A 27,917-nucleotide genomic window follows, 5' to 3' on the forward strand; every position below is an offset into this window, starting at 1 on the left:
TTTTTTTATTGCTCTAAAAAATATAGTCTATTAAGTATATTAAAAATCTTCAAGAAAATACTAGCCAATTAATTCCAACAGCACATTTAAAAGATTGTACTCCATAACAAAGATGGATTCATCCTGGAAATTTAAGCGTGATTAAATATATGAAACTCAAAGTAATGCAATACATTAAGCAAAGAAAAAATCCACGTGACAATCTTACTAGATGCATTTGACAAAAATCCAACACCGTTTCTCAATACGAACACCCAGAAAACTAATAATATGAGGGACCTCTCTCAACATGATAAGGGTGTTTATGAAAAATCTTCAGCTGGCATCATATTTGATATTGAAAGACTGAAAGTGTTCTCCCTGTAATTAAAAACAAGACAAGAATACTCATTTTTACTAACGCTATTCAAGATTGTTCTAGAAGTTCTAGCCAGAGCCTTTAGACAAGAAAAATAAACAAAAGGCATTCAAATTAGAAAGAAGGAAAACTGTCTTTATTTACAGATAACATAATTATACGTAAAGAAAAGCCCAAGGAATCCACAAGAAATCTATTAGAGCTAATAAATAATTAAAGCAAAATTACATAGTAGAAAATCACACACACACATATTACTTGTGTTTCTGTACACCAGGAATGAGCATTGAAAAATAATTAAAGGAGTAAATCTAACATCCGGTGTTTATAGATTATAAAATTTAGTATTAGTGAAATGACAATACTACCCAGATTTCTCTACAGATTCACTACAAATTCTATCTCAATCCCAACAGCAATTTTTTTTTTCTCACAGACATAGAAAAATCAATACTAAAATTCATATGAAATGGCAAGGATCCCCAAATAACCAAAATAATATTGAAAAAAGAACAAAGTTGAAAAAAACATTTTCAAAATTTTATTTTAACTTCAGGGGTACATGCACAAGTTAGTTATGTAAGTAAATTGTGTGTTGCCGGTGTCTGATGTACAGATTATTTTATCAGCCAAGTAATAAGCATAGTACTTGATAGGTAGTTTTTCTATTCTTTGTATTCTCCTAACCTCCACCCTCAGGTCGGCACAGTGTCTATTGTTCCCTTCTTTATATCCATATGTACTTAATCTTTTGTTCACACTTATAAGTGAGAACGTACAATATTTGATTTTCTGTTCCTGTGTTAGCTTTCTCAGGATAATGGCCACCAGCATCATCCATGTTGCTGGAATAGAATTGCTGGGTCAAATGACAATTCATTTTAAGTTCTTTGAGAAATTGCCAAAGTGCTTTTCACAATGGTTGAGCTAATTTACATTCCCACCATCAAGGTATAAGTGTTCCCTTTTCTTCACAACCTCACCAGCATCTGTTATTTTTTGACTTGTTAATAATAGCCATTCTGACCAGCGTGAGGTGGTATCTCATTGTAGTTTTGATTTGCTTTATCATAGTTTATTTATCTATTCATTTGTCAATGAACATTTGAGTCGCTTCTACCTCTTGGCTATTGTAAGTAATGCTGTGATGAACATGGGTGTGCGAAAATCTCTTAAAGATCCCAGTTTGAATGTCTTTGAATATATACACATAAGAAGGATGGATGGCTTCCATGGTAATTCTACTTGTGACTTTTTTGTGGAAACTACAAACTAGTTTTCATGATGGTAGCACTATTTTACATTTCAAACAACAAACACAGTGGATCCAACTTTTTCACCTACTTACTAACTGTTTATTTTTCTTTGAATAGTGAGTGTTCTGATGAGTGTGGGGTGATAGTTCATGGTGGTTTTGATGTACATTTCCCTTATGATTAGTGATGTTGAGCATCTTTTCATATGTTTATTGGCCATTTATACACTTTGTTTGGAGAAATGTTTATTCAAGTCCTTTGTCCATTTTTTAATTGCATTATTTGTTTTTTGTTGTTGTTAAGTTGCAGAAGTTCCTTATATATTCTGGGTATTAACTCCCTATTAAATATAGGACTTGCAATTATTTTCTGCCATTCTATAGGTTAAATTTTCATCTCGTTGTTTCTTTTTATGTGCAGAGGTCTTTAAGTTTGATGTAGTCACATTTGTCTGTTTTTTATTTTGTTGCCTGTGCTTTGGGTGTCATACTCAAGAAATTATTGTCAAATCGAATGCTGTGAAGCATTTTCTCTGTATTTTCTTCTAAGAGTGTAAGGTCTTACATTTAGGCATTTAATCCATTTTGAGTTAGTTTTCGCATATGGTGTAAGACAATAGGTCAACTTCATTCCTTTGTATGTGGATATCCAGTTTACTCAACACCGATTGTTGAAGAGACTGTTCTCTCCATGTCATGTAGTGTTGGCACCCTTGTTGAAAATCACTTGTCCATATAGGCAAGAGTTTCTTTCTGAACTCTATTCTATTCCATTGTTTTATATGACTGTCTTTATTTTAGTGCACACCATCCTAATTACAGTTGCTCTGCAGTGTATTTTGAAAACAGGAAATATGAAGCATCCAACTGTGTTATTCTTCAAGATTATTTTGGCTACACACAGTGACTTTGAATTCCCTGTAAATTTTATATTTGTTGTTTCTATTTCTATACAAATGCTGGCTAGGTATGGTGGTTCACACCTATATCCCCAGGGATTTGGAAGTCTGAGGCTGGAGGATCACTTGAGGCCAGAAGTTTGAGACTAGCTCTAGCACAAGCAACATGGCAAGATGCCACCTCTTAAAAAAAAAAAAAAATTAGTTAGGCATAGTGGTGCACAGCTGTAGTACCAGCTATTCAGGAGGCTGAGGTGGGAGGATTGATAGAGCCCAGGAGGTTGGAACTGCAGTGAGCCATGATCACTCCATTGTACTCCAGACTGGGCAACAGAGCAAGACTCTGTAGAAAAAACTAAAATTCAAAATTAAAAAAATTAAATGGCATTGAAATTAAAATCTGTAGATGAGTTTGAATAGTATGGATGTTTGAACAGTACTAAATCTTCCAATCTGTAAGAATTGAATGTTTCCCACTTATTTGCATTTTATTAATTTGGTAATATTTAATAGGTTTCAGTGTAAAAATCTTCGCTTTGTCATTTAAGTTTATTCCTAAATGTTTTATCTTTTTGTATGATCCAGTGAGATTTTCTTAATTTCGTTTTGAAATGTTCATTGGTAGTGCATAGAAACACTTCTTAATTTTGAATATTGCTTTGTGTCCTGCAACTTTGCCAAATGTGTTTATTTTTTCTAAATTTTTTTGGTAGAATCTTTACATATAAGATGATGTCATCTGTGGACAGAGATGATTTTATTTCTTTTCCAATTTGAATGCATTTTCTTTCTTTTTCTTGTTTAATTTATCTTCCTAGAACTTCCAGCACTAAATTGAATGAATATTAATGTTAGGAGTAGGCATCTTGTCAAATGTTATTTTCTGCATTAATCGAGATGACCATGTGGTGTTGTCCTTCATTTTGTGAATGTGATATATTATGCTGATGTAATTTTGTATATAAAACCATCCTTGTATTTCAGGTATGTATTTTGCTGGATCATGATGTGATTTTTTTTTTAATACGCTGTTGAATTCAGCCTACTAGTATTACATTTAGGATTTTTGTATCAATATTCATCAGGAATATTTGTCTGTAGTTTTCTTTTTTTCTGTCTTTATGTTATTTCGGTATTAGGGTAATTCTGGCCACATTAAATGAATTTGGGAGTTACTTTCACATGTATTGGTGTTACTTATTCTTTAGGAGTTTGGTAAAATTCTCTAGTGAAGACATTGGCTACTGGTTTTATCTTTTTTGGAAGTATTTGATAGTGCTTCAATGTCCTAACTAATTATAGTTCTGTTCAGTTTTTTAAAATTGAATCATAATTCAATTTCAGTAGGTTGTATGTTTCTAGGAATTTATTCACTATTCTATGGTTTCCAATTTGTTGGCTTATAATTGTTCATAGTCATCTCTTATAATTCTTTTTAATTTCTGAGACAGCCGTTGTAATGCCTCATCTTTCAGTTCTAATTTTAGCTATTTGAGTCTCTCTCTCTGTCTCTCTCTTTTTATTTTAGCTAAAGGTCTCTCAATTTTGTTGATACATTCAAAAGACCAACTTAGATTCATTATTTTTTTTCTGTTGTTTTTGTTTATTTTCTATTTTATTTTGTTCTACTGTAATGTTGAATATTTTCTTCCTCTCAATTTTGGATTTGTTTTTCTTTTCCTGGTTCCTTGATGGATACAGTTATGTTATTTATTTGAGATTTTTCTTTTCTTAGTATCAATTTTTAGACTTTCCCATTCGTGCTGCTTCCACTGCATCACATAAGTTTTGGTTTCTTGTGTTTTCGTTTTCATTTTTTTCTCAGATATTTTATTAATTCTTGTTATTCCTCCTTTGACCCATTGGTTGTTTAAGAATGAATATTTTAATTTCATGTATCTGTGGATTTTCTTGTTTTATTTCTGCTTTTAAGTACTAGTTTCATTGAACTGTAGCAGAGAAGATACTTAATATAATTTCAACATTTTTAATTTGTTAAGATTTGGTGTGTGGGACAAGGTGGTCTATCTTGGAGAATGTTCCATTTCTGCTGGAGAAAATATTTATCCTGTTGTTATTTGATAGAGAGTGCTCTATTTGTCTGTTAGGCTAATTGGCCTATCATGTTGAAGTCATTTGATTCCTATGATAGTCTCCCTGGTTGTTCTGTATATAAATGAATGCAGGATATTGAAGTATCATTATTATTATTGTCATATTATTATGTTACTGTCCATTTTTCCCTCAGTTGTATCTATGTTTGTTTCATATATTTCATTGCTTTAGTTTTAGGTGCAGATCTATTTATAATTGTTGGCTCTTCCTGGTGAATTGATAACTTTATGCTAGTATAATGTCCTTTGTCTCCTGAGACAGATTTTGTCATAAAATCTAATTTTTCTGATATAATTATAGACATACCTGCTCTCTTTAGGTTCCTGTTTGCATCGGATACCTTTATCTGTCTTGTCGTTGCATCTTTTAAAAAAATCATTCTTCAAGTGGAGTGTGTAATCCATTTAATCTTAAAATAATTACTGATGAGGAAGGACTTAATATTGACATTTTGTTTATTACTTTCTGTCTTATAACTTCTTTTCTCTCTCTTTTTCTCTCTTGGTGTCTTCCTTTGGGTTATATTATTATTATTTTTTTGCTGTGACATGTTTTTGTTTACTTCTCATTTTCCTGTATAGTCAGTTTTCTTTGTGGTTACCATTTTAATTAAATAAAATTTTAAAATATAATAATTTCAAATTGATAACTTCAGTTGTATTTAAAAACTTGACTCATTCAAATTTCTGTCCCCTCTCACTTTATGTTGTTAATGATGAATATTACCTTTTTGTGTACTTATTAACAGAGATTTACAATTACTTTCATGCTATTTAAAAAATTCTATATCAGATTTGTGTTATTTACCCACTTACATTACAATATGGCCAGATTCTATATTTGTGTATGTATTTACCCTTATCAGAGAATTTCACTTTTTTGTGTGATTCTCTTTTGCTGTTTATCATTCTTTTCCTTCAACTTACAGTATTCCCTTCAGCATTTATAAGTCTAGTTGTGATTATCTCTCATACTTTTAGCTAATGTAAGAAAATGTTGATTTCTCCTTCTTCTTCTTCTGTTTTTTTTTAAGGTCAGTTTTGTTAAATATTGTACTCTTGGCAGGGCATGATGGCTCAGGCCTGTAATCCAGCACTTTGGGAGGCCAAGAGGGGGTGGATCACCTGAAGTCAGGAGTTCAAGACCAGCCTGGCCAACATAGTGAAACCCCATCTCTACTCAAAACAAACAAACAAACAAAAAATTAGCCGGGTATGGTGACAGGCACCTATAATCCCAGCTACTCGGGAGGCTGAGGCAGAAGAATCACTTGAACCTGGGAGGCAGAGGTTGCAGTGAGCTGAGATTGTGCCATTGCACTCCAGTCTGGGAGACAAGAGTGAAACTCCATATCAATAAATAAATAAATAAATAAACACATACGTACTTATATATGTGTATGTGTAGATAGACCAATAGATAGATAGATAGATAGATAGATAGATAGATAGATAGTACTCTTGGCTTGCAGGTTTCACTGCCCTCCACAGTTCATTAAATATGTTGTCTCACTCCCTCCTATCTTGAAAGATTTCTTTTAAGAAATATGCTGGTACTCTGTGAGATGCTTCTTGTACTTTTGGTAGCTTTTCTGTTGCTGCTTTTAAGATTCTGTTTGTCTGTGACTTTTGACAGTTTGACTACAATATGTCTTGGTGGGGATCTCATTAGATTGATCCTATTTGGAGTTTTTTTGAGATTCTTAAATTTTTAGCTTTATTTCTTTCCTCAGATTGGACAAATCTGGGGCCCTAATTTATTCAAATAGTTCTCTGCACCTTTCATTTTTTCTTCTCCTTTGGTACTCTCATAATGCATACATGGTTCTAGTCAATGGTGTTCCATAAGTACTTTAGTCCTTATATTGTTTTTTCTTTTTCTTCTCTGCTACAGTAATTTTCAAAGTTTTGTCTTTGCTTTCACCAATTCTTCCTTTTCATCAAGTCTTCTGTTGAGTCTCTAGTCAATTTTTCAATTAAGTTATTTTATTATTTGATTCCAGGGTTTCTGTTAGGTTCTCCGTAGTTACTACATCTTTATTGATATTCTCATTTTGTTCATTGGTTATGTTTCTAATTTCATTTAGTTGTTTATCTGTGCTCTCTTTGAATTTATTGAGCATACTTGACAGTAATTTTGAGCTTGTCATCTGGCAAGATCTGTATCTTCATTTCTTTCAGGTCGCTTTCTGGAGATTTAATTTACTCCTTTGAATTTGTAGGCGTCTCTCTTTCTTTACAGGCCTTGTTATTTTTTTCTTGACAAAATGCCTGCATATGGAGAATCCACCAACATTCACAGGCTTTGCACTCCAGTTTTCCATAGGGAGAGCTTTTCCCACTCTACCTGGCTACCCTCTCAGACTTTTCTGGGTAGGCATTCCTCTTTGTGTGTTTTGGGCTTGTGTGTGTAATATTTCATTTGAAAAGTCTTGCTGGTTTCTACTCAAGATCCTCTCTCGTGTCTATGATACTGTGACCTCTCTAGCACCACAGTAAATTTTGGCAGTGGAGCTGCACTTAATCTTTCTGTGGTAGTGCAGATTCTGATGTACATTTAATTGTCTTTGTTCTGAGAGATAAGCCCAACCTGCTTCTCCTTTCCTATGGCTACTTGGATATGGGAATACAGATACCAGTTCTTGGACAGGGTGAGAAGGCGAGAATCTCTAATTTCTCTAATTATTAAGGTATGAATAAATCATGAGAGCTCTACTCTCATACCAAGTAGCCCTAAAAGATTCCATCTCCAATTACCATCACACTGGAAATTTGGGCTTTAACATATGAATTTGGGGGGAACACAAACATGCGGTTCAAAAGTGGGTAATATTTTAATAGTAGAGCCAAAGGAATTCTTATGGATGTAGATATGAGCTGTAAGAGAAAGGATGAATCAATACATTTTGTTAAAATGATATTAGAAATTAAAACATCTACAACCATTACATCTCACAGTGATAGTCACTTGTGTTGGTCATAAAATGCCTCTTTGCCTCCACAAAGTTCTATTTTTCAGCTGGCTTCTGGAAGTGCTACCTTTGCGAATGTACTGCCATTCCCCTCCCAGTTAGCCAATGCTATTCACATGGAAATAAAGAATAGCTCTGTCTATCAAAATGTTTATATGATTTTTCTCCTTATTTTTCTGTTAATGTGATACATCAGGTTTATTCTGATTGTTGAAATAGCTTTTAATTCATAGAATAGGTCTGTCTTGGTCGTAATGTATTATCTTTCCCCCCCGCTAAATATCACTGAATTTGATCGGCTTATATTTTATTTAGCCGATCAATTTTTTTTACCTCTATGCTTTTCAGAAAAATTCCTTGGTAATTTTATTTTCCTATAATGTCTTCATTGGGTATGGGTATCAAGGTGATACTGGCCTCCTAAAATGAATTGGGAAATAATTATTCTTTTCCTATTAGCAGAAATAGTGTTGTGGGATTGATATAATTTACTTCTTGAACATTTCACATAATTCACTCATGAAGATATCTAGACCTAGGGTCCTTGTAGGGATTTTTTTTTTAATGGTAAGTTCAATTTCTTTTAGTATTATTATTATTATTATTATTATTATACTTTAAGTTCTAGAGTACAGTTGCTTAACGTGCAAGTTTGTTACATATGTATACTTGTGCCATGTTGGTGTGCTGCACCCATCAACTCATCAGCACCCATCAACTCGTCATTTACATCAGGTATAACTCCCAATGCAATCCCTCCCCCCTCCCTCTTCCCCATAATAGACCCCGGTGTGTGATGTTCCCCTTCCCGAGTCCAAGTGATCTCATTGTTCAGTTCCCACCTATGAGTGAGAACATGTGGTGTTTGGTTTTCTGTTCTTGCAATAGTTTGCTGAGACAGAATAAAATAATTTCGCAAAAGTCACTACCTACTTTAATAATAACAATAAAATCTCTTGGCAAACTAGAAACAGAAAAGAATTTATCTTTTAAATAATATTGATATACTCTAAACACATGAATGGCAAGGCAAAAAACCTCAGTCACAGAAGAGTACACAGTGTCTGTTTCCATTTATAAAAATGTAAAAACAGGTAAAACTAATCTATGCTATTAAAAGTCAAGAGATTGGTTAATCTTGCAAAATATGGGCTTCTTAGCTGCTAATCATGTTAAGTTTATTGGATGGATATGTTTAGTTTGTGAAAATCAATCAAGCTGTCCACTTTATGATGTATACAGTTTCCTGTAAGTATATTTATTAGACCTCAATAATCAGACTACGGGAATGATACAATGATGCCTTTTATCATCACTTCTAGTAAATATTTACTAGAAATCACAGGTCATCCAATGAGGTAAGAGTAAAAACATCATTAAGAATTGGAAAGAAAAAAATAAAAGTATCATTTTTAATAAGGGACATGATTATTCACAAAGACTATCTGAATAATGTTCAGAAAAACAACTTAGAATAAGCAAATTAAGAAATTTTACTAGTTACATGGTCAATGTACAAAAATAAGTTGTATTTCTTATAGCAGCAATAATAAAAAATAAAATTAAAAAAAAAAGAATAACTCACCATCATGGCCATCTGAGAACAGTGTCTAGTTTCTATAAATCAGTTAATGAAATTAGTTTAAAAATAACAACCTTAACTACACTCCTCTAACAATCAAATGCTGTAACCAAGTTAGAAAATCATGCTTTAGTAGTGTACTGATAATATTATAAGGCTGAGAAGTTTCAACTTGTATAGGGAAAAATGGGTATGCTTTTTATGATAAAAATAATGTTTTCAAGTAAAGAAGAAAAATTGTTTTAATTCCATGTACCTATAAACATCATATAGTTCTTTGATTAACCAATTTTCCTTTTTTCTTCTGCTTTTTTTAGATGTTCTTGGCAGCCCTGTCATTCAGCTATATTGCTAGAGCACTAGGTGGAATCATTATGAAAATGTCCATCACTCAAATAGAAAGGAGATTTGACATATCTTCTTCTCTCGCTGGTTTAATTGATGGAAGTTTTGAAATTGGTAACTTTTTTTTTGTATTTTGATAACCATACTTGCATAAGTTAAAAAACAAACTGTTTATGCATGCTTTATACCACTGGGTCTAAACTAGGTGTAAATTTGTCTCTCATGGGCAATTTGGCAATACGTTAGGACATTTTTGTTGCCATAAATGGGCTGGGGCAGGGAGGATGCTACTGGTACCTAGGGGTAGAGGTCAGGGATACTGCTAAACACTATGCAGTGCGTAAAACAGACTTACCAACAAATAACTATCCCTCTCAAAATGTCTATAGTGAGGGTGTTGAAAAACTCTGATCCTACACAAACTCATGGCTTGCAAATTAACTTTTTCGGAAGCTTTATCTCCCTCGTCTCAAGGTGCCCCAGTGTGAAGAAAGGTTGAGGGAGGACTATAATTCTTCTGGTTTTAAGTGGAGGGACTGCATAGGAGCAACCTACACTAGGTTCTAGTGTTTAACTGTATACAACATTGGGGGTTTAAAGTCTTTTTTTTTTTTCTTTGAACGTTGAAGATATTGCTTTGTTGTCATCATTTTAATTTGGACTTCTCCAACAATAGTGAGGTTTTATATAATTATTGAAAATAGGGTTTTTTTTTCTTATTTTACCTACTGCTAGCTCATAGCCTCTGCTGATTTTCCCTTTTTCTCTTCACTTTCTAATTATTTGGAGGGACCACCAAATTGTCTATTATATAGACTGCAAATATTTCCTACAATTTCTGTTTCTATTTTAACTGTATTTACACAATGCTTAACTAATGACTAAAATGTAATTGTCAAAGGAAGATTTATCTCTTTATATGAATTCAGAATGTTTGTCATTCAAAGATATGACACTCTACATGTCCTTTACTTTTTCACCTCCCCAGCTCAATGAAATCATCTAGAATTTTAGAATTGGAATGTTATTAGTTTTAAAATTTAGTTCACTGTATGTCTATTTTTATCATGAAGTTAATCCTTAACATTTTTGTTAAACTTTGCAACTCTTTAACAGCAATTATTCGAACATCATTATCAGTTTAGTTTCTTTGCTTACCTCTGTTTTTTGAATCCTGTGACTTCAAATCTCATCTTTACTCTTTCTGGAGTATACCTCCATGTATAGATGACCCTCTGTATCCACAGGTTCCACACCTGTGGATGCAAGTCATATTCAAAAAATACAAAACTAAAAAATGGCCATATATTAATAAAAATGTTACAAATAAAACCAACATAGAATAGCAACTATTTACATAGTATTTACATTGTATTAGAAGTATTAGAAGTTATCTAGAGATGATATAAAGCATATAGGAGGATGTTGATAGGTTATATGCAATACTGCATCTTTTGTTTGTTTTTGTTTTTTGAGGCAGAGTCTCCCTCTGTCACCCAGGCTGGAGTGTAGTGCCCTGATGTCAGCTCACACCAATCTCCATCTCCTGGTTTTAAGCGATTCTCCTGCCTCAGCCTCCCAAGTAACTGGGATTAGAGGCGTGTACCACCACATCCGGCTAATTTTCGTGTTTTTAAGTGGAGATGGGTTTTCACCATTTAGCCAGGCTGATCTCGAACTCCTAGCCTCAAGTGTTTTGCCAGCCTCAGCCTTTCAGAGTGCTGGGGTTAAAGACGTGAGCGTCCATGTCCAGGCAATACTACAACTTTTTACTTAAAGGACTTGAGCATCCACAAATGTTGGTGTCTACAGAGCATTCTGGAACAAATAACCCATTGACACTGAGGGATGACCATAGTTTTTTTTTTTTTTTAGGAAGAATTGAAAGCATGGCATATTTTTTAAGCCCTTGCTTGTTGGAATATGCTTTTATTTTAGTATCATATTTAATTGATAATTTGTCTGGGTATGTAATTAAAATTTCCAAATGATTTTTTTCTCATAACATTAAAAATATTCATCTACTGTTTTATAACATTCAATGTGGTATATAAGAAATTATTACCACTGTAATTTTCATACACTGATATGCATCTCCTTTTTATCTTTAAATATCCAAAAATTTACCAGCATGTATCTGAGACTCTCTCTTTCTACATTACTTCTGCTGGACAAATGTGGGAACTTTCATCTGCAAGCTTATGTCTTCCTCTAACACAAAGACTTTATTTTCTGTTTTCTGTTTGTTTCTTTCTGTTTTTATTCTTTCTTTTCTTCTGAAACATATATGAGATAAATAATATATTTTCTGGATATTTTTCTTTTAAAAATTTTTTCCTTTAAATTTCTACCTCTTTTCTCTATGTTTCATCAATCTTCTCTGATGTGTGATGTCATCTTATTATATCAAGTTCTAATTTGTAAATTTTAAATTATATTTTAAATTTATAACAACACTTTATTGTGCTTATTATTTTTAGTCTGCCAGTTCTGATTCTGTGGCTACAACTTGCCATTGTACCTCTAAATATACTAACAGGATTTTTTTTTTTTTTTAAATTGTTTCTATTCTTTTAGTTTAATCTTGTTTAAGTATTTATTCTTGTGTTGCTTTATCTGCTGGTCCATTCTGGTGCTTGCTTTCATGAACTATTTTCCACCAATGTTCAATAATTCTTGATTATTGTCTGTTCATTGTTATATATAAGGCTATAGATAACTCTGAATTGGTCTGCTCTGATGGCTCTTCCACATTTTAATCTAAATAATTTATACTCAACATTAAATCTCAAATAACGTCTCCTCCAGGAAACTTTCACAAAGCCCCTAATTAATTTAAGCTCCATATTTCCATAATCTAACAGCACATCTATCCATCTGTTTTGTTTTATTACTGGTGTGTTTCTAGAGAACAAGTACCATGATTTATTTTATTTCTGACTCTGAGCACTGTGGTAGGTACATAGTATAAATTTAAAGAATGCCTGGAATAAGTTTAAAATATACATGAATGATGATCTTTCCCTCAGATTAGGAAGACAGTTTTCCATTCCAATACAATCTAGTAAACTCCACATTTTCAAAAAAACTTTGCTTCTCTCATGTAGCCAAATTACCTGAGTGCTTTCTTTGCATATAAAACCTATTCTACTTATTAATCCTATACAACTTTTCAATGAGTGGTTTAATGTAGGAGAGTTTACCTTCACAATTAAATGTCATGGTCTTTGAGGGAAGGTACGATGTCTTGGGCATATTTGCATTCCTTTGGGGCATTCGGTTCTACTAGATACAAAATTACGCTAAGTCATATCAACTTAATTCTTTTCTTTTTCTAGGAAATTTGCTTGTGATTGTATTTGTAAGTTACTTTGGATCTAAACTACACAGACCAAAGTTAATCGGAATTGGTTGTCTCATTATGGGAACTGGAAGTATTTTGACAGCTTTGCCACATTTCTTCATGGGATAGTAAGTGCTAAACAGCTCTGAGCCATTTATTATCAGCTACTTGTAACTTAGCAGTAGAATTTTATTTTTATACTTTTAAGTAGGCAGTTACCTTTTGAGAGGATTACCCGCATGTATGCGTAGAGAAATGGAGTATATTTCCTATATAATAGTGCATATATTGCTTTATTCATCATGGCTTTTATAAACTTTTAAATAAGAATAATATTATATAAGATATACAGTTTTATATGAAATAAGTTATTTACCAATTTTAGTATAACATATGTATTTTATGTTTTTGCCTGTAAGATTTTGATTATACTCAATAAGACTTCACAACTTCAGCCACTGCTGTATATGTTTTCCCACCAGCATTTCAATGAAGCTGCTCTTTCTAAGGTAACTGTGTAGTTATGATTAGAGGAAGACGCTCATATGAGAAAACTGAAAATAGCAATAACTTAAATAAGATAGAAGCTTATATTTTACATTTTGTAATGTAGCTAGTCCAAGGATGATGTGATTCTATTTTTCATCATAGTGCTGTGCCTTGCATGGCCCTGTCCTCCTATTACAAAATGTAGCAGTGTATTTCCAGGCAACAGGATAGAAGAAGAGAAGAACAAGAACAAAGAGTGCACATGGGCTGAGGCCCAGGAGCATTTTCAGAAGCAAAACACTTTCACTGATTTCACATTTACCAGAAGTCAGATATAATATATAGATGTTGGTAAAAATATACTTTATTCCAGGCTTCCCTATTTCCAGCTAAAAAAAAAAACCAACTTCTGTTACTATGGAAGGAGAGAAGAAAGGATACTGAGAGACAATGAGTGGTTTGTTAGAGACATCAATTACTTAATGCCAGCAATCATGCCTTTTGGTCACCATATTAATTCTGCTTTTTCCCCCTATATTTGGCCTTTATAAGAACTTTCTTCTTAATGATACTGCTCTAATACGCATCATATTCCACAATCTTGATTCATTTTCCTATTTTTGTGGCTTCTTCATCATGACCATCTTTTTCCTTTGCTTCTGACACCATAATTTCAGTGTCCCACAATTCCCTCTAATCTTCTTAATATCTTGTTCTTCATGATTTTTATGGAGAATATGCCATAAACGCAGCTACCCCAGCTTCATCTTCCATTGCTCCCCATATTTGGGGATCACATTTTAGGCTTACAGTTCTTAGTGTGCCATAATATGTCATATCTTTGCATCTGTTATTTCTACAGACTTGAATTCTTTTCTTCCTTTGTCTACCAATTAGAATTCTATCTATCTTCAATATTCATTTAATCTATCCTTCACATTGTGAAGTTTTCTTTGATCTACACCCCACCTCCAAGAAAAGCTGATTCTTTCTTTTTGGTGGGTGTGTGACAACTCAAGACCTTGTATATTAAACTTACTATATCTTTGATCATATACATTTATCTTAGAGAGTGTGACATTTCCAAAGTACAAACACTGTGTGTTTTATTTCTTGTTCTTTGAAGTTGAGCAAAATGCCTGGCACACTATATGGTACCCTTAGGGCTCACAGAGCACTTGGTATTTTTGGGCATCAACATCCATCCCTAATCCAGCTGCATCTCTGTTGTTCTTGCTAAGCTTTTCCTTATAAAGTTGAAATGAATTAGAAATTTGTTTTTATTGAGTTTTGAAAAGTCAAGCACTAGTGTGTGTGTGTGTGTACATGAAAGAAAATCTGACAGATTGACCATCTTTGATGATAACTCAAAGGGATAAATAGACATAGTTAACAGATTAAAAAAAAACCAACAGGTGAAACCAGGATATTTCATATCTTGACCAGAATATAAGCACTCTTAGGATAATAGCAAGGTGATAACCTACTTTGTTCACAGTGTATTGAAGTATCTTTCTCAGTGGACACTCTCATTTCACCCCCTTCTCATCACCTGTTCTGAAATACATGCTGAGAAGTTGACAAACAAGATTCTGGTAATTTGGAGAAGACAGTGGTTCAAATAAAGGGGAAAATTTCTCTGTATTTCTGGGAAAACTGAAAATATTCAGTAGACAAGCAAAATGTTCAATCTAATATTGCTCTTATAGTTACAGGTATTCTAAAGAAACCCATGTTAATCCATCAGAAAATTCAACATCAAGTTTATCAACCTGTTTAATTAATCAAACCTTATCATTCAATAGAACATCACCTGAGATAGGAGAAAAAGGTAAGAATTAATAGTGACAGTAAAACAAATTCTAGATTGATAGATTTAATCACATCTATAAAGTTTGTGATATTCTTTAGCAGAATTGATTTAAGAACAAACAGGAAGAACATTTATCCCTCACATACAGGCAAAATCATACTGTTAATATATGCAGTCGATTCTTGAACAACACAGGTTTGAACTGCACCTGTTCCCTTATATGCAGCTTTTGTCCAACCAATCAGAAAGAGAAACCCACCCATGTGGAGGTCTGACTTAAATAGGCCGTTTCCACAGGGCCAACGGGAGGACTTACGTCTGCACAAATTTCTGTACATATAAGTTGTCCTGGAACAACTCTCCTAGTGTCCAAATGGACTATGATATATCAAGGGCATTTAGAAGTAGATAAGAATAAAGAACAAATTTAGAAGGAAATTTGCAAAGAACATACACATTTAAAATAAAAAAGCAGAAAGTGGCAGAAATATGTGAATAATAAAACTTCTCTTTATAGAAATGCAAAATGTTACAGCGTTTGAAGACTTTGTAACTATTATGACACAATAATATCATTATAATGATAACCCCAAAATTTAATAAAAATAAATGAAGTGGAGGAAAAAAATGATTTCAAGTTTTATGTATTGCTGAGAGAGTATAAACTGGAAAGTCTTTCTGGAGATTAATTTTCAATATATATTAAAGAACAAAAATATACTTGCCTACTTCCTTGATTAATTTTTTTTTTTTTGAGACGGAGTCTTGCTCTGTTGCCCAGGCTGGAGTGCAGTGGCACAATCTCAGCTCACTGCAAGCTCCACTTCCTGGGTTCAAGCCATTCTGCTGCCTCAACCTCCCGAGTAGCTGGGACTACAGGTGCCTGCCACCATGCCCGGCTAATTTTTTGTATTTTTTAGTAGAGACCGGGTTTCACCGTGTTAGCCAGGATGGTCTCAATCTTCTGACCTCGTGATCTGCCTGCGTTGGCCTCCCAAAGTGCTGGGATTACAGGAGTGAGCCACTGCGCCCAGCTCTTTCTTGATTAATCTTAAGGAAATAATCAGAAATGTTCACAAGGACATTTCATAATCACAGCCATGACATCCGTGTTTAAGAGAATAAAAGTAAAAATATTTTGTAACAACAACAGATTGTTTAAACAAATTAGCAAACTATTATTAAACACACTATTATGCAGTAATTAAAATTTTAATATAGAAGAACTCTTAACAATATGGGGAAATTGTGACAATATAGTGATAACTGTGTATGCACCTTAAAAATAACCTGGATTTTTAAGTACATAATGTACATAATGAATATTATGCGTATTTTGTGCACTAAAATTGTAGAAGATCTAGAATAACATTTGCAATGATCGTCTGTGTGTCGTGTAATTATAGACAATTTTTACTTGTTTTCTTTGTGCCCTTCTTTATTTTCAAACTTTGTAAAGTAAATATGAATCACTTGTAATTAGGAAAGAAACAAACAAACAAAAAAAGGAAAAATGAAGGGTTTAAAGTGGTTAAGTTCCTAATAGGAATGTTAAAATTAATTTTTAAAGTAAAACACTTTCTTATCTCTATAGGTTGTGTGAAGGAATCTGGGTCACACATGTGGATGTATGTCTTCATGGGTAATGTGCTTCGTGGTATAGGGGAATCCCCCATAGTACCATTGGGGATTTCGTATATTGATGATTTTGCAAAAGAAGGACATTCTTCCTTGTATGTAGGTAATGTGCAGAAAATATTAAATTTCGTGATTACATTCCCTGGATCTACCCTTAAAATAATAACGTCATTAGTTTTTTATTTTACCTATTAGAAAAATATTTGCAGAAGTGTATTGTGTAATATTACTTTTAAAAACATGTTAAATCAAAACCAAGTATTTGTGGCATCTGATTAAATTGTTTTGTAATACTTACAGGTAGTTTGAATGCAATAGGAATGATTGGTCCAGTCATTGGCTTTATCCTGGGATCTCTGTTTGCTAAAATGTATGTGGATATTGGATATGTAGATCTGAGTAAGTACTATCAAAACAAGGTACCATGATAGTGTCTTTTAAGTGCAGGACTCCATTCTTCCAAAGAATTAAATTCAGTCTTTCAATAGTTCTTTGTTTACTGTTTTTCAAAAGTTACAAGTAGGAAATAAATGTATTAATAATCAGAATAAAAAAGAAATTTAGCTCCTATTTATACTTTGCTTTTACAACTAAGTGTAAAAAGAGATTTTTAACAAATTTATTTTAGATTACTTGATCCAAAATAACCAAACTTAAAATGTCCCTTTCCCAAAACTGGCCCAGTCAAGTAAATTTTATTTTTCAGTTGGTGGTGACTTGGATGTTGATGTGTAGAACTCAGATATTGATGTTTGCTTTACCAAAGCCTCCTTGTGGCTGCTGCATTGACTTACGGCGGGGGTGTTTTAAGAGGCCACAGTGCACTTTGGTTGTGATCATTTTTCCTGGTTCTCACTGATGGCTTGGCCTATGGCAATATTGAATGAGTGCTTACAGAACAAACGAATGAAGGAGTGGACACATAAATAAAATTTATGAATTTTGTCTTCACTCTCAGAGCATGCTTTATTTCTCCTCTCATAGAAGAATGAGTGTCAATGTTGTAAGATCTGCCTCGACTTCAGGCCCTCCTTCCTGCAAATATACCTTCACCATATCCATATTTATCTTCTTTTACCCATACTTATGAAAAAATATTTATCTTTAGCTAATATTAGTAGATCCAACTGGGGTTTAGATTTCCTCTTTCTGCCTCTTCTACATCTGCACCCTCTCTTTTCCTCAGCAAACACACTCAAGTCTATCCCATCTATGTACACATATACATTTTTATATCCCCAAACAACTTGCCAATTGATTAACTGTTTCTCAATTTGTCTTCAAAGCCAGGTACCTAGAAAAAGTAATCTAACATAAGTGTCTCACCTTTTCACCTCCCATATACTTCTCATCCACTATAATCTGCTTTACCGCTAATAAAACAATCAATTTCTATGTAATTTACTAATTGTAATGGCTATTTTTCTATTATTTGTTTTAATGGATAATTCTACTACTTGTTCAATTTTTTTCTTATTAGATTTTTTTTTAAATAAGTGCCTAAAACTCAACCTGTCAAAAACTGGTCTCATCGTCTTATTTCCAAAGCCACTTTGTTTCCTATATTCCCTCTTGATGATTATCTGTACCTTAATTCAATGATGGACTGAATTCCTATGTCCTGTAATCACACACTTCCCTTTATTTAAAATTGGAAAAACTTTTTTTTTTTTTTTTTTTTTGAGACGGAGTCTCGCTCTCTCACCCAGGCTGGAGTGCAGTGGCCAGATCTCAGCTCTCTTTTTTATTTTCATAGTTCTCAAAGTCTTTTTCAACATGTGACTTTTCTCATATAACCCTTACTTCATCATTTCCATTGGTCTCAAATTCGGTGCTCCTATTAATCATCAAGAGCATGCCTTTATTGTAGCCCTTCTCACAACAATCTATAAATATTTGCATACTTACCCACCGTCTCTTTGAGAACATGACAGAATTGTGTCTGTGTTAGCATATAATAACTCATCAGGGTTTGTGAATAAACAAATATGATTTTCTTGAGGACTTAAATAGATCACTCCAAAGAGACCAAAGGATTCATTCCAAGATGGAATAGCCATTATTGTAGGCCAATGAATCATAAAGTGTTTTCTATTATAAAACAAAAACAAGTAGCTGATGATATGTTTTATATCTTCCATGTTAGACATGTGGCTTAGTATAGCTATACATTATGTACATTATTTTTACTCATTTGCCCTAGTTTAATCATTGCTTTTTAACACTGAGTACAAAATAAGTGTTGGAGGTCTTTAGGATAGTAGTTTTGTAGCCTCTCTATTCAAAAATAATCATACCATTTTAGAATTCATAGTGATTCAACTTCTACCCCTGACCGTTCAGACTTTATCATGTCTTCTCTTATTCCATGAGAAGTATGAAGGGAACTTATGATAAAGTATACTTTGGTAAACTTTAATTCCTACAGTAGCCAAAGACATAACATAAATGAGTAAAGAGTATCAAGGACAGGAAATTAGGGTGTGATGGTTAGAATGGGGGGAGTTGTTGGTGCACTACTCTCCCCAAACACCCCAAAACTCATGTGCTCCCCAGCTCTGGTCTATACTTTTCATACAGAATTTTGGGACCAGCATTAATAAGGCTTTCTGATTGGTTTTCCAGAGAATCCAGGAACTAACATTTTTACGTAGAATTTTCCAATTTTTAAGATTGTGTGTGAGCCACGGGAAACACTGGCAGAACATATCTAGCTCAGTTATAACCTTTAGCTCCTATATATAGACCAGTGAAAGAACCAAAAAAAAAAAGTCATCAAAATTACGTTTCTGATAGGTGATAAACACTTAGCATGTATAATGGAGTTACTGATTTAAGTAGTCATTTCCTGAAGTCTGCCTGAGTTGTTGATTATGAAACAATATGATCACATAAATCAATTTTAAAACCAGATCAGTCCATACTAGAAAATAATGTATTTCTAAATAGTTTTAAACCAAGTCAATATTTTTTCACGTCAATGATTTTTCTTATTGATCAGAGTAACGGCATCAGTTAAGTGTGCTACAAACTTCCATGGTGTGTGTGTTTCCATGTGTGTACGCTTTCTTAATTTTTATCATTTTTATTTTATTGAGATAAGAACAATTAAAATGAACCCTACCTCCTAAAAGTACAGTGGAACCTTGAACAGCACAGGTTTGAACTGTGCAATTGAGATTTGTGACGACATGGAAAACCTTCCAGATAAACTACTCAGCTTAGAAATATAGAAAAGGTTAAGAGAAAGTTAGTTATAGTGTGAATACATAAAATATATGTAAATACGATTTTATAATTTACTATAATAAAATATGCACAGATCTATTATTAAAAGCTAAAATTTGTTAAACTTTCCACAGAGAAACTCTTATAGACCTTAGACGATGCCATTCCCAGTCGCGGTATTAAATCATAACTGCATAAAATTAACTGTAGTGCTTACCTCACTGCTGTAAAAATTCTCTAACCATCTCCTGTTGCTATTGCAGTAAGCTCAAGTGTTGAGAGTATTTATTTAAAATGCCATGTGTCATTCATCATCTCCATGCGAGTAGTTTTCCTCACTCTCCAGTAAGTGATGAATCACAGTAAAAAGTGAACCCTTGTGTTTTCTGTGTATTTTTCATCCTGTTTAGTGCTGTAACATCAACCTTAAGTAACACTGTGTGAGCCATATGAAGTGCCACTAGTGATGCTGGAAGTGCTCCCAAAAGCAAAGAAAAGTCATGACATTATGAGACAAAGTTGAATTGGTTAATAGGTACTGTAGAATGAGCTCTGCAGCTGGCCACTGTTTCAGTATAAATGTATCCAGTACAAGGACCATTGTAAAACAAAAACTAAAATCCACACTCACAGAAAAATGGAACGACATGAAGCCTCACTGCAGCTACAGCATTGGGCACAAAAACCCGTCCTTTTACTGAAATAGCTTTTTATATCATATTGAAAATTCAACTTTTATGTAGATGCAAGATTGCTATCAGAAAGGCATACCTGTAGGCTCGAAACATGATTCAAGAAAAAGTGAAGTCATTATATGACAACTTAAAGCAAAAGGAAAGTGAATGATTTAAAGCTGGAGAATTTCATGCCACTAATGGATACTTTGAAAATTTTCGAAAGAAGTTTGCCTCAAAAAAGTGTCAATATAACAGGAGAAGCAGCTTCTACCACTTAGGAGGTAACGGAAAAGTTCTAAATGGCATAAAGAAAGTCATTGAGGAGAGAGGACATCTACCTGAGCAGGTTTTTAATCAGATGAAAGTGCCCTATTCTGGAAAAAAAAAAATGCCACAAAGTACACTTATTAATAAGGAAGATAAGTGAGCACCAGGATTTAAGGCAGGAAGGGATAGGCTAACGCTGCTGTTCTGCGCAAATGCAGTGGGGTTTATGATCAGAACTGTTCTTACCTATACAACTGCTAATCCCTAAGCCTTGAAGGGGAAAGATGAAAAACAGTTGTTAGTCTTTTGGTTGTACGACAAGAAGTCCTGAACAATAATAACTTTTCTTTTCTGAAAAATTATGACAGTTTCCTTCCATGCTTTGTTCCTGAAGATAGGAAGTACCTTGGCAGGAAGGGTTTACCTTTTAAAGTCCTTTTGATAATTGGCAATGCTCTTGGTCATCCAGAGCCTCATGAGTTGAATACTGAAGGTGCTGAAGTGGTCTGCTTTACCTCAAATGCAATGTCTCTAATTCACCCCCTAGATGTGGGGTCCTAAGGACAGTTAAGGCTCATTACACATGTGACCCTATAGAAAGGATTGTAAATACTGTGGAAGAGAACTCCAACAGAGAGAACATTATAAAAGTCTGAAAGAATCACACCACTAAAGTTGCCATCATTGCTATGTAAAAAGCCACAAAAGCTGTCAAACAGGAAACAAATTTCTACTGGAGAAAACTGTCCAAATGTTGTGCATAGCTTCATGGAATTCATAACCATTCAAGAAAATTATGAAGAGATTGTGGATATGGCAAAAAAAAAAGGTGTGGAGTGAAGAATTTCAAGACATGGATCTTGGAGACATTCAAGAGGTAACAGGTACATCAGAGGAATTAACAGAAGAAAACTTAATGGAGAGAAGAGCTTCTGAACCAATGTCAGCTGATGAGGAAGAAGACATAGAAGAAGCAGTGACAGAAACAAGTTGACATTAGACAGTCTGGCAGAAGTGTTCTGATTATTCAAGACTGTTTTGACATATTTTGCAACGTGGAAGCTTCTGTAATGTGGGCACTGAAACAAAAGCAAACAGTGGAAGAAGGATTGGTACCATATAGAAACATTTTTAGAGAAATGATAAAGCAACAAAGTCAAATCGAAATTATGATGTATTTCTCTAAAGTCACGCTGTGTATACCTGCCTTTCCTGTCTTCCTTTTTACTTCCTTCACTGCCTCTGCCTCTACTACCCTACAGAAAGCAAGAACAATACTTCCCCTTCCTCCTCCTCCACCTACTCAATGTGAAGAGATGAGGATGAAAAGCTTTATGATGATCCACTTCCACTTAATGAATAGTAAACACATTTCCTTGTGATTTTCTAAATGTCATTTTCTCCTGCTTAATTTATACAAATAATACAGTTTATAATACATACAACATGCAAAATATATGTTGACTGCTTATGCTATTGGTAAGAATTCTGGCCAACAGTAGACTATTAGTGCTAAAAAAGCACTTGATAACATTCAACATCCCTTCTTAATCAAAGCCCTAAAAAATCTGGGGAGAGAAGGAACCTACCTACCCAAATATATCTACAGATTCAAGTTTTGGGGGAACTAAAAGTTATACACGGATTGTCACCTGTGTGGAGGGTAAGCCACCCTAAATCCCATGTTATTCAAACGTCGACTGTACAATTCAGGATTATTAACTACAGGCACAATGTTGTTCAGCAGATCTCTAGAGCTTACTCATCTTGTATAAATGAAACTTTTTATACCCATTAACTGGGAATTCCCTCTTTCCCCTTTCCCACAACCACTGGAAATCATTCTACTTTCTGCTTTCATGAGTTTGACTCTTTTGTATGCCTCACATAAATGTAATCACTCAGTATTTGTTCTTCTGTGACTGGCCTATTTCACTTAGCACAATGTTGGCAAAGTTCATCCATGTTATCACATATTGCAGGATGTCCTTTCTGTTTCAGGGTGAATAGTATTCCATTATATGTATAGATCACATTTTCTTTATTCATCTCTCTGTAAATATTAGGTTGTTTTCACATTTAGACTGTTGTGAAGAGTGCTGCAATGAACATGCAACTGCAAATATCTCTGTGAGATCCTGATTTCGATTATTTTGGATATACACCCAGAAGTGAGATTGCTCCATTGTATGGTCGTTCTATATTTAATTTTTCAAGGAAACTTCATACTATTTTTTTATACTGGGTGCACGATTTTGCATTCTACCAACAGTATATAAGTGTTCAAATATCTCCACATCTATGCCAACACTTTTCTCCTTCTTTATTTTTGATAGCCATCCTAACGGGTGTATAGTGATATGTAATTGTGCTTTTGATTTGCATTACCATGATAATAAGTGATGCTGGGTATCTTTTCATGTACCTGTTGTTCACTTCTATATCTTCTTTGGAGAAATTTCTATTCAGGTCTTTCACCTATTCTTAAATCAGGTAATCATATTCTTGTGCTGTGGAGTTGCAGGAATTTTTTGTACATTTTAGAAATTAACACCTTATCACATATATGCTTTATGAATATATTCTCTTATTGTGTATGTTGCCTTTTCACTCTGTTGATTATTTCCTTTGCTGGGCAGAAGCTTTTTAGTTTGACTAGTTCCATTTGTCTAATTTTGTTTTTATTGCCTGTGCTTTTGGTGGTACATCCATGAATTATTGTCAAGACAAATGTAATGAAACTCTCTAAGTTCTATTCTAAGAATTTTATAGTTTCTAGTTTTAAATTTTAGTCTTCAACACAGTCTGAGTTTATTTTTTCAGTGTATATAACGGTATAACATCATTCTCTTGTATGTGAATATCCACTTTTCTCAATACCATTTGTCAGAGAAACAATTATTTCACTATTGTGATCGCTTGCCAAAGATCAGATGACTGTATACACACAGATTTCTCTGGGCTCTGTATTCCATTCTGTTGGTCTATATATCTGTCTTTATGCCAGTACTGTAATGTATTAATTACTTTAGCTTTGACATATATTTGTAGTCAGGAAGTGTGAGCCATCATCTTCATTCTTTCTCAAAGTTGCTTTGGCTATTTGAGGTTATTTGTTGGTTTCATATGAATTTGAATCTGTGGATATATTTAGGTAGGTATGTTCCTTCTATACCCAGATTTTTGAGGGCTTTTATTATGAAGGGATGTTGAATTTTATCAAGTGCTTTTTTTAGCATCAATTGAAATGATCATAGGATTTTTACCTTTCATTCTGTTTATATAACGTATCAGATTTATTGATTTGCGTATGTTGAACTAACCTTGGATCCCAGGATAAATCTCACTTGGTCATGATGAATGATTATTCTAATGTATTGTTGAATTTGGTCTGTTACTATTTCGTTGAGGATATTTGCATCAATATTCATCAGAGAAATTGGCTTGTAGTTTTCTTTTTTTGATGTGTGTGTGTTTGGTTTTGGTATCGGGGTAATATTGGCCTCACAGAATGAGTTTGGAAGTATTCCCTCCTCCTCCATTTTTTGGAATGGTTTGAATAGTATTGGCATTAATTATTTCAGTCTCTTTGTTAAATTATCTGATAGTTTCTGAATTCCTTCTCTGTGTTATCTTGAATTTCTTTGAGTTTCTTCAGAACAGCTACGTTGAATTCTCTGTTTGAACGATTACATATGTCTCTTTCACCAGGATTGTTCCTTGGTGCCTTATTCAATTTGTCTGGTGAGGTCATGTTTTACTAGCTAATCTTAGTGCTTATGTTATTCATCAGTGTCTGGGCATTGATGACTTAGGTATTTATTGTAGTCTTTGTAGTCTGGGTTTGTTTTTACCCATCCTTCTTTACTAGGTTTTTTAGGTATATGAAGGGACTTTGGCCACAACCTCAATAATACCGTGGTTTTTACAGTCTTGGAGAGGTACTGCCTTGGTGACCTTGGAAAGTATATGGAAGAATTCACTGGATTATTAGGCAGAGACTCTTGTTCTCTTCCCCTACTTTCTCCAAAGTAAATGTAGTCTTGCTCTTTCTGTGCTGAGCTGCCTGGAACTGGGGTTTCACTGATGCAAGCATCCTTGTGGCCCCCCCACCACTGAGACCGGACTGTACTGGGTAAGACCTGAAGCTGGCACAGCACTGAGTCTTGCCCAAGGCCTGCTGTAACCACTATCAGAAGCCAGCACAGCACTGGGTCTTGGCCAAGGCCTTCTGTAACTACTATCGGGCTACCATCTATATTAACTCAAGCTCAAGGGCTCTACAATCAGTGGGTGGCCAAGTCAGCCAGGTTTGTGTCCTTCTCTTCAATGCAGTGAGTTCCCCTAGGCCTCAGGCTGGCCTACAGATGCTGTCTGAGAGCCAAGGTTTGGAGCAAAAAACCTTAGCAATTTACCTGTAATAGATGTTCTATTCTACTGTGGCTACACTGGCACCCAAAACACAGCAGAAAGTTCTTTTTGCTCGTCTCTCCCTTTGCCACAGGCAGAGGAGCCTCTCCCTGTGTCCACCGCCACCACAGGCCCAAGGAAGATTCTGCCAGGCCACCACCCATGTTCAATTAAAGCTCTAGGGCTCTTCAGTCAGGTTATATGAATGCTGCCAGGTCTCAGAGACTCATCCTTCAGGGCAATGTGTCTCTTAATTCAGGACTAGGCTATTGGACAGCATTTCTACACTTGCCTGTGGCCCAGGGCAGGTCTAGAAAAGGTGTCTAAGAGCTTAGTCCTGGACTCAGGGACCCCAAAAGCCTTCTTGTTGCTCTACTCTACTGTAGCTGAGCTGGTACCTAAGGTGCAAGACAAAGTCCCCTTTATTTTTCCACCACTTCTCTTAAACAGAAGGAGTCTTTCACCATAGCCACCACAGCTGGGAATGTGTTCGGTCACACCTGAAGTCAGCAAATCTCAGAGCCCAAGGCCCGCAGTGTATTAGTTTGATACTGCTGCTGGTTATTCAGGGCCTGAGGGCTCTTTAGTCAACTGATGATAAATGCTGCCAGGAGTGGGTGCTTCTCTTCAATGCAGTGGATTCCTTTTTGGGCCAGGATATGCCTACAACTGTTGTCCATGAGTTAGGACCTCAAAACTCTGTCTGGTGCCCTATTTTCCTGTGGCTAAGCTGGTATTAGAAAAAAATATTTTGCAATCTATGCATTAGAAAAAAAGAATCACCTCTCCAACTCTTCATGGACAGACCTTATTATAGGAGAAAACCTTCATCAATCAGCCCAGCCATATCTTCTTGGGCCTCTCAAACTTTCATGGTCATCCAAACTGCTATCTTTGTCTTAGGATCCCCCAGGCATGTAGCGTATGCAGGGTCTTATCAGCACCTTTACACATTTGAGACAGAAGACAGTCCTTAGTCAACTCTTAGGAAAGTTTGAATATTTGGCATGCTGTCCAACTCTTTCCCTTCCCACGGAGAATTTGGAAGCTGGGGTTTCTTAACTCATCACTCTGCTTAAATCTAGCGGCAGGAGGAGCTGTGACAAGTGCCCATGTGCTAGTTTAAATTATCATTTTTGTGTTCTTTGTAGTACCCAGGGGCCAAGTGTATGCCTAACCCAGAGACAAGGAAGACAAAATACCTTTCCTTAAGTAGAATTCAGAAAAGAGGAAATGTTATACGTGTGGTCCAAATCTTTGCTTCCCCATGGAAGAGCTAAAAGCTTGAATTTTGTTTCTGTTTTTGTCTGTTTTTGCCTGCTCACTCTGCACTAAGCTAGGGGGCAGGATCTGTGATAAATGTCCACATACTGGCTCATCTTTATTCTCTGTAGTTCCCAGGTGACTGGCATATGCTGGATCCTGTCAGCACTTTGAGGCAGATGAGATAGAAGCCAATCCATTAAGTAGCACTTGGAAAGGTTGAAATGTTGAATGTGCAGTCCAACCCTTTCTCTCCCCAGGGATAAGCTGGGAGCATTTTTTTAAAATTTTATTTTACTTTAAGTTCTGGGATATATGTGCAGAATGTACAGGTCTGTTACATAAACATGTGCAATGGTGGTTTGCTGCGCCTATTAACCCATCACCTAGGTATTAAGCCCCACATGCATTAGCTATTTGTCCTGATGCTCTCCCTCCTTCTGTCCCCATGACAGGCCCTGGTGTGTGTTGTAGCCCTCTCTGTGTTTATGTGTTCTAGTGTTCAGCTGCCACTTGTAAGTGAGAACATGCAGTGTTTGGTTTTCTGTACCATGTTAGTTTGCTGAGGATAATGACTTTCAGCGTCATGCATGTCCCTGCAAAGAACATGATTTCCTTCCTTTTAATGGTTGCATAGTATTGCGTGGTGTATATGTATCACATTTTCTTTATCCAATCTATCATTGATGGGTATTTGGGTTGGTTCCATGACTTTTGCTAATGTGAATAGTGCTGCAAGAAACATACCTGTGTATGTATCTTTATAATAGAATGATTTATATTCCTTTGGGTATATACCCAGTAAAGGGATTCCTGGATCAAATGGTATTTCTGGTTCTAGATCCTTGAGGAATTGCCACATTTTTTTTTTGTTTTTTTTTTTCTTTTTCTCTCACACATTCACTCTGTGTTAAGCCGGAGGGAAGAGCTGTGTCAAGTGTCCACATGCCAGTTTAAACTGCTAGTTTTTCCCAATTGTGTGGTACAATACTGAGGAGGAGAATGGCAAGAGGGTGTCTCCGATTATCTTACTGGTTTTTATGTATCTGGTTTTGTACTTTGCTGATGTATAGGAGTCTCTCAATTAGTTTCTGTATTTCTCACAAATGAAATTGATCTGAATATTACTGTTGAATCAGTATGTTCATGGAGAGAAGGGTATCTAGTGCTTCCTATTCTGGTATCTTGCTGATATTTCATGGATGCCTTCCTGTTACTTAAACTGTATATTTTCTACCTACTAAAATAACTCATTTACACTTGA

At 34.8% G+C, this 27,917-nt stretch overlaps 1 protein-coding gene across 1 annotated transcript in view; it reads left to right on the plus strand.

Moving 5' to 3' along the window:
* Positions 1-27,917, plus strand: part of SLCO1B3 (solute carrier organic anion transporter family member 1B3) — a 106,830-nt gene that overhangs the window by 34,562 nt on the left and 44,351 nt on the right. Inside the window, exons 2-6 of the mRNA XM_007967858.3 lie at positions 9,498-9,639; positions 12,864-12,996; positions 15,067-15,188; positions 16,765-16,911; positions 17,109-17,207. Of these exons, the coding sequence (XP_007966049.3) occupies positions 9,498-9,639; positions 12,864-12,996; positions 15,067-15,188; positions 16,765-16,911; positions 17,109-17,207 (643 nt within the window). The remainder of the gene's footprint in view (positions 1-9,497; positions 9,640-12,863; positions 12,997-15,066; positions 15,189-16,764; positions 16,912-17,108; positions 17,208-27,917) is intronic.

The sequence above is a fragment of the Chlorocebus sabaeus genome, chromosome 11 (genome assembly GCF_047675955.1).
Source record: "Chlorocebus sabaeus isolate Y175 chromosome 11, mChlSab1.0.hap1, whole genome shotgun sequence".
NCBI classification, from domain to species: Eukaryota; Metazoa; Chordata; class Mammalia; order Primates; family Cercopithecidae; genus Chlorocebus; species Chlorocebus sabaeus.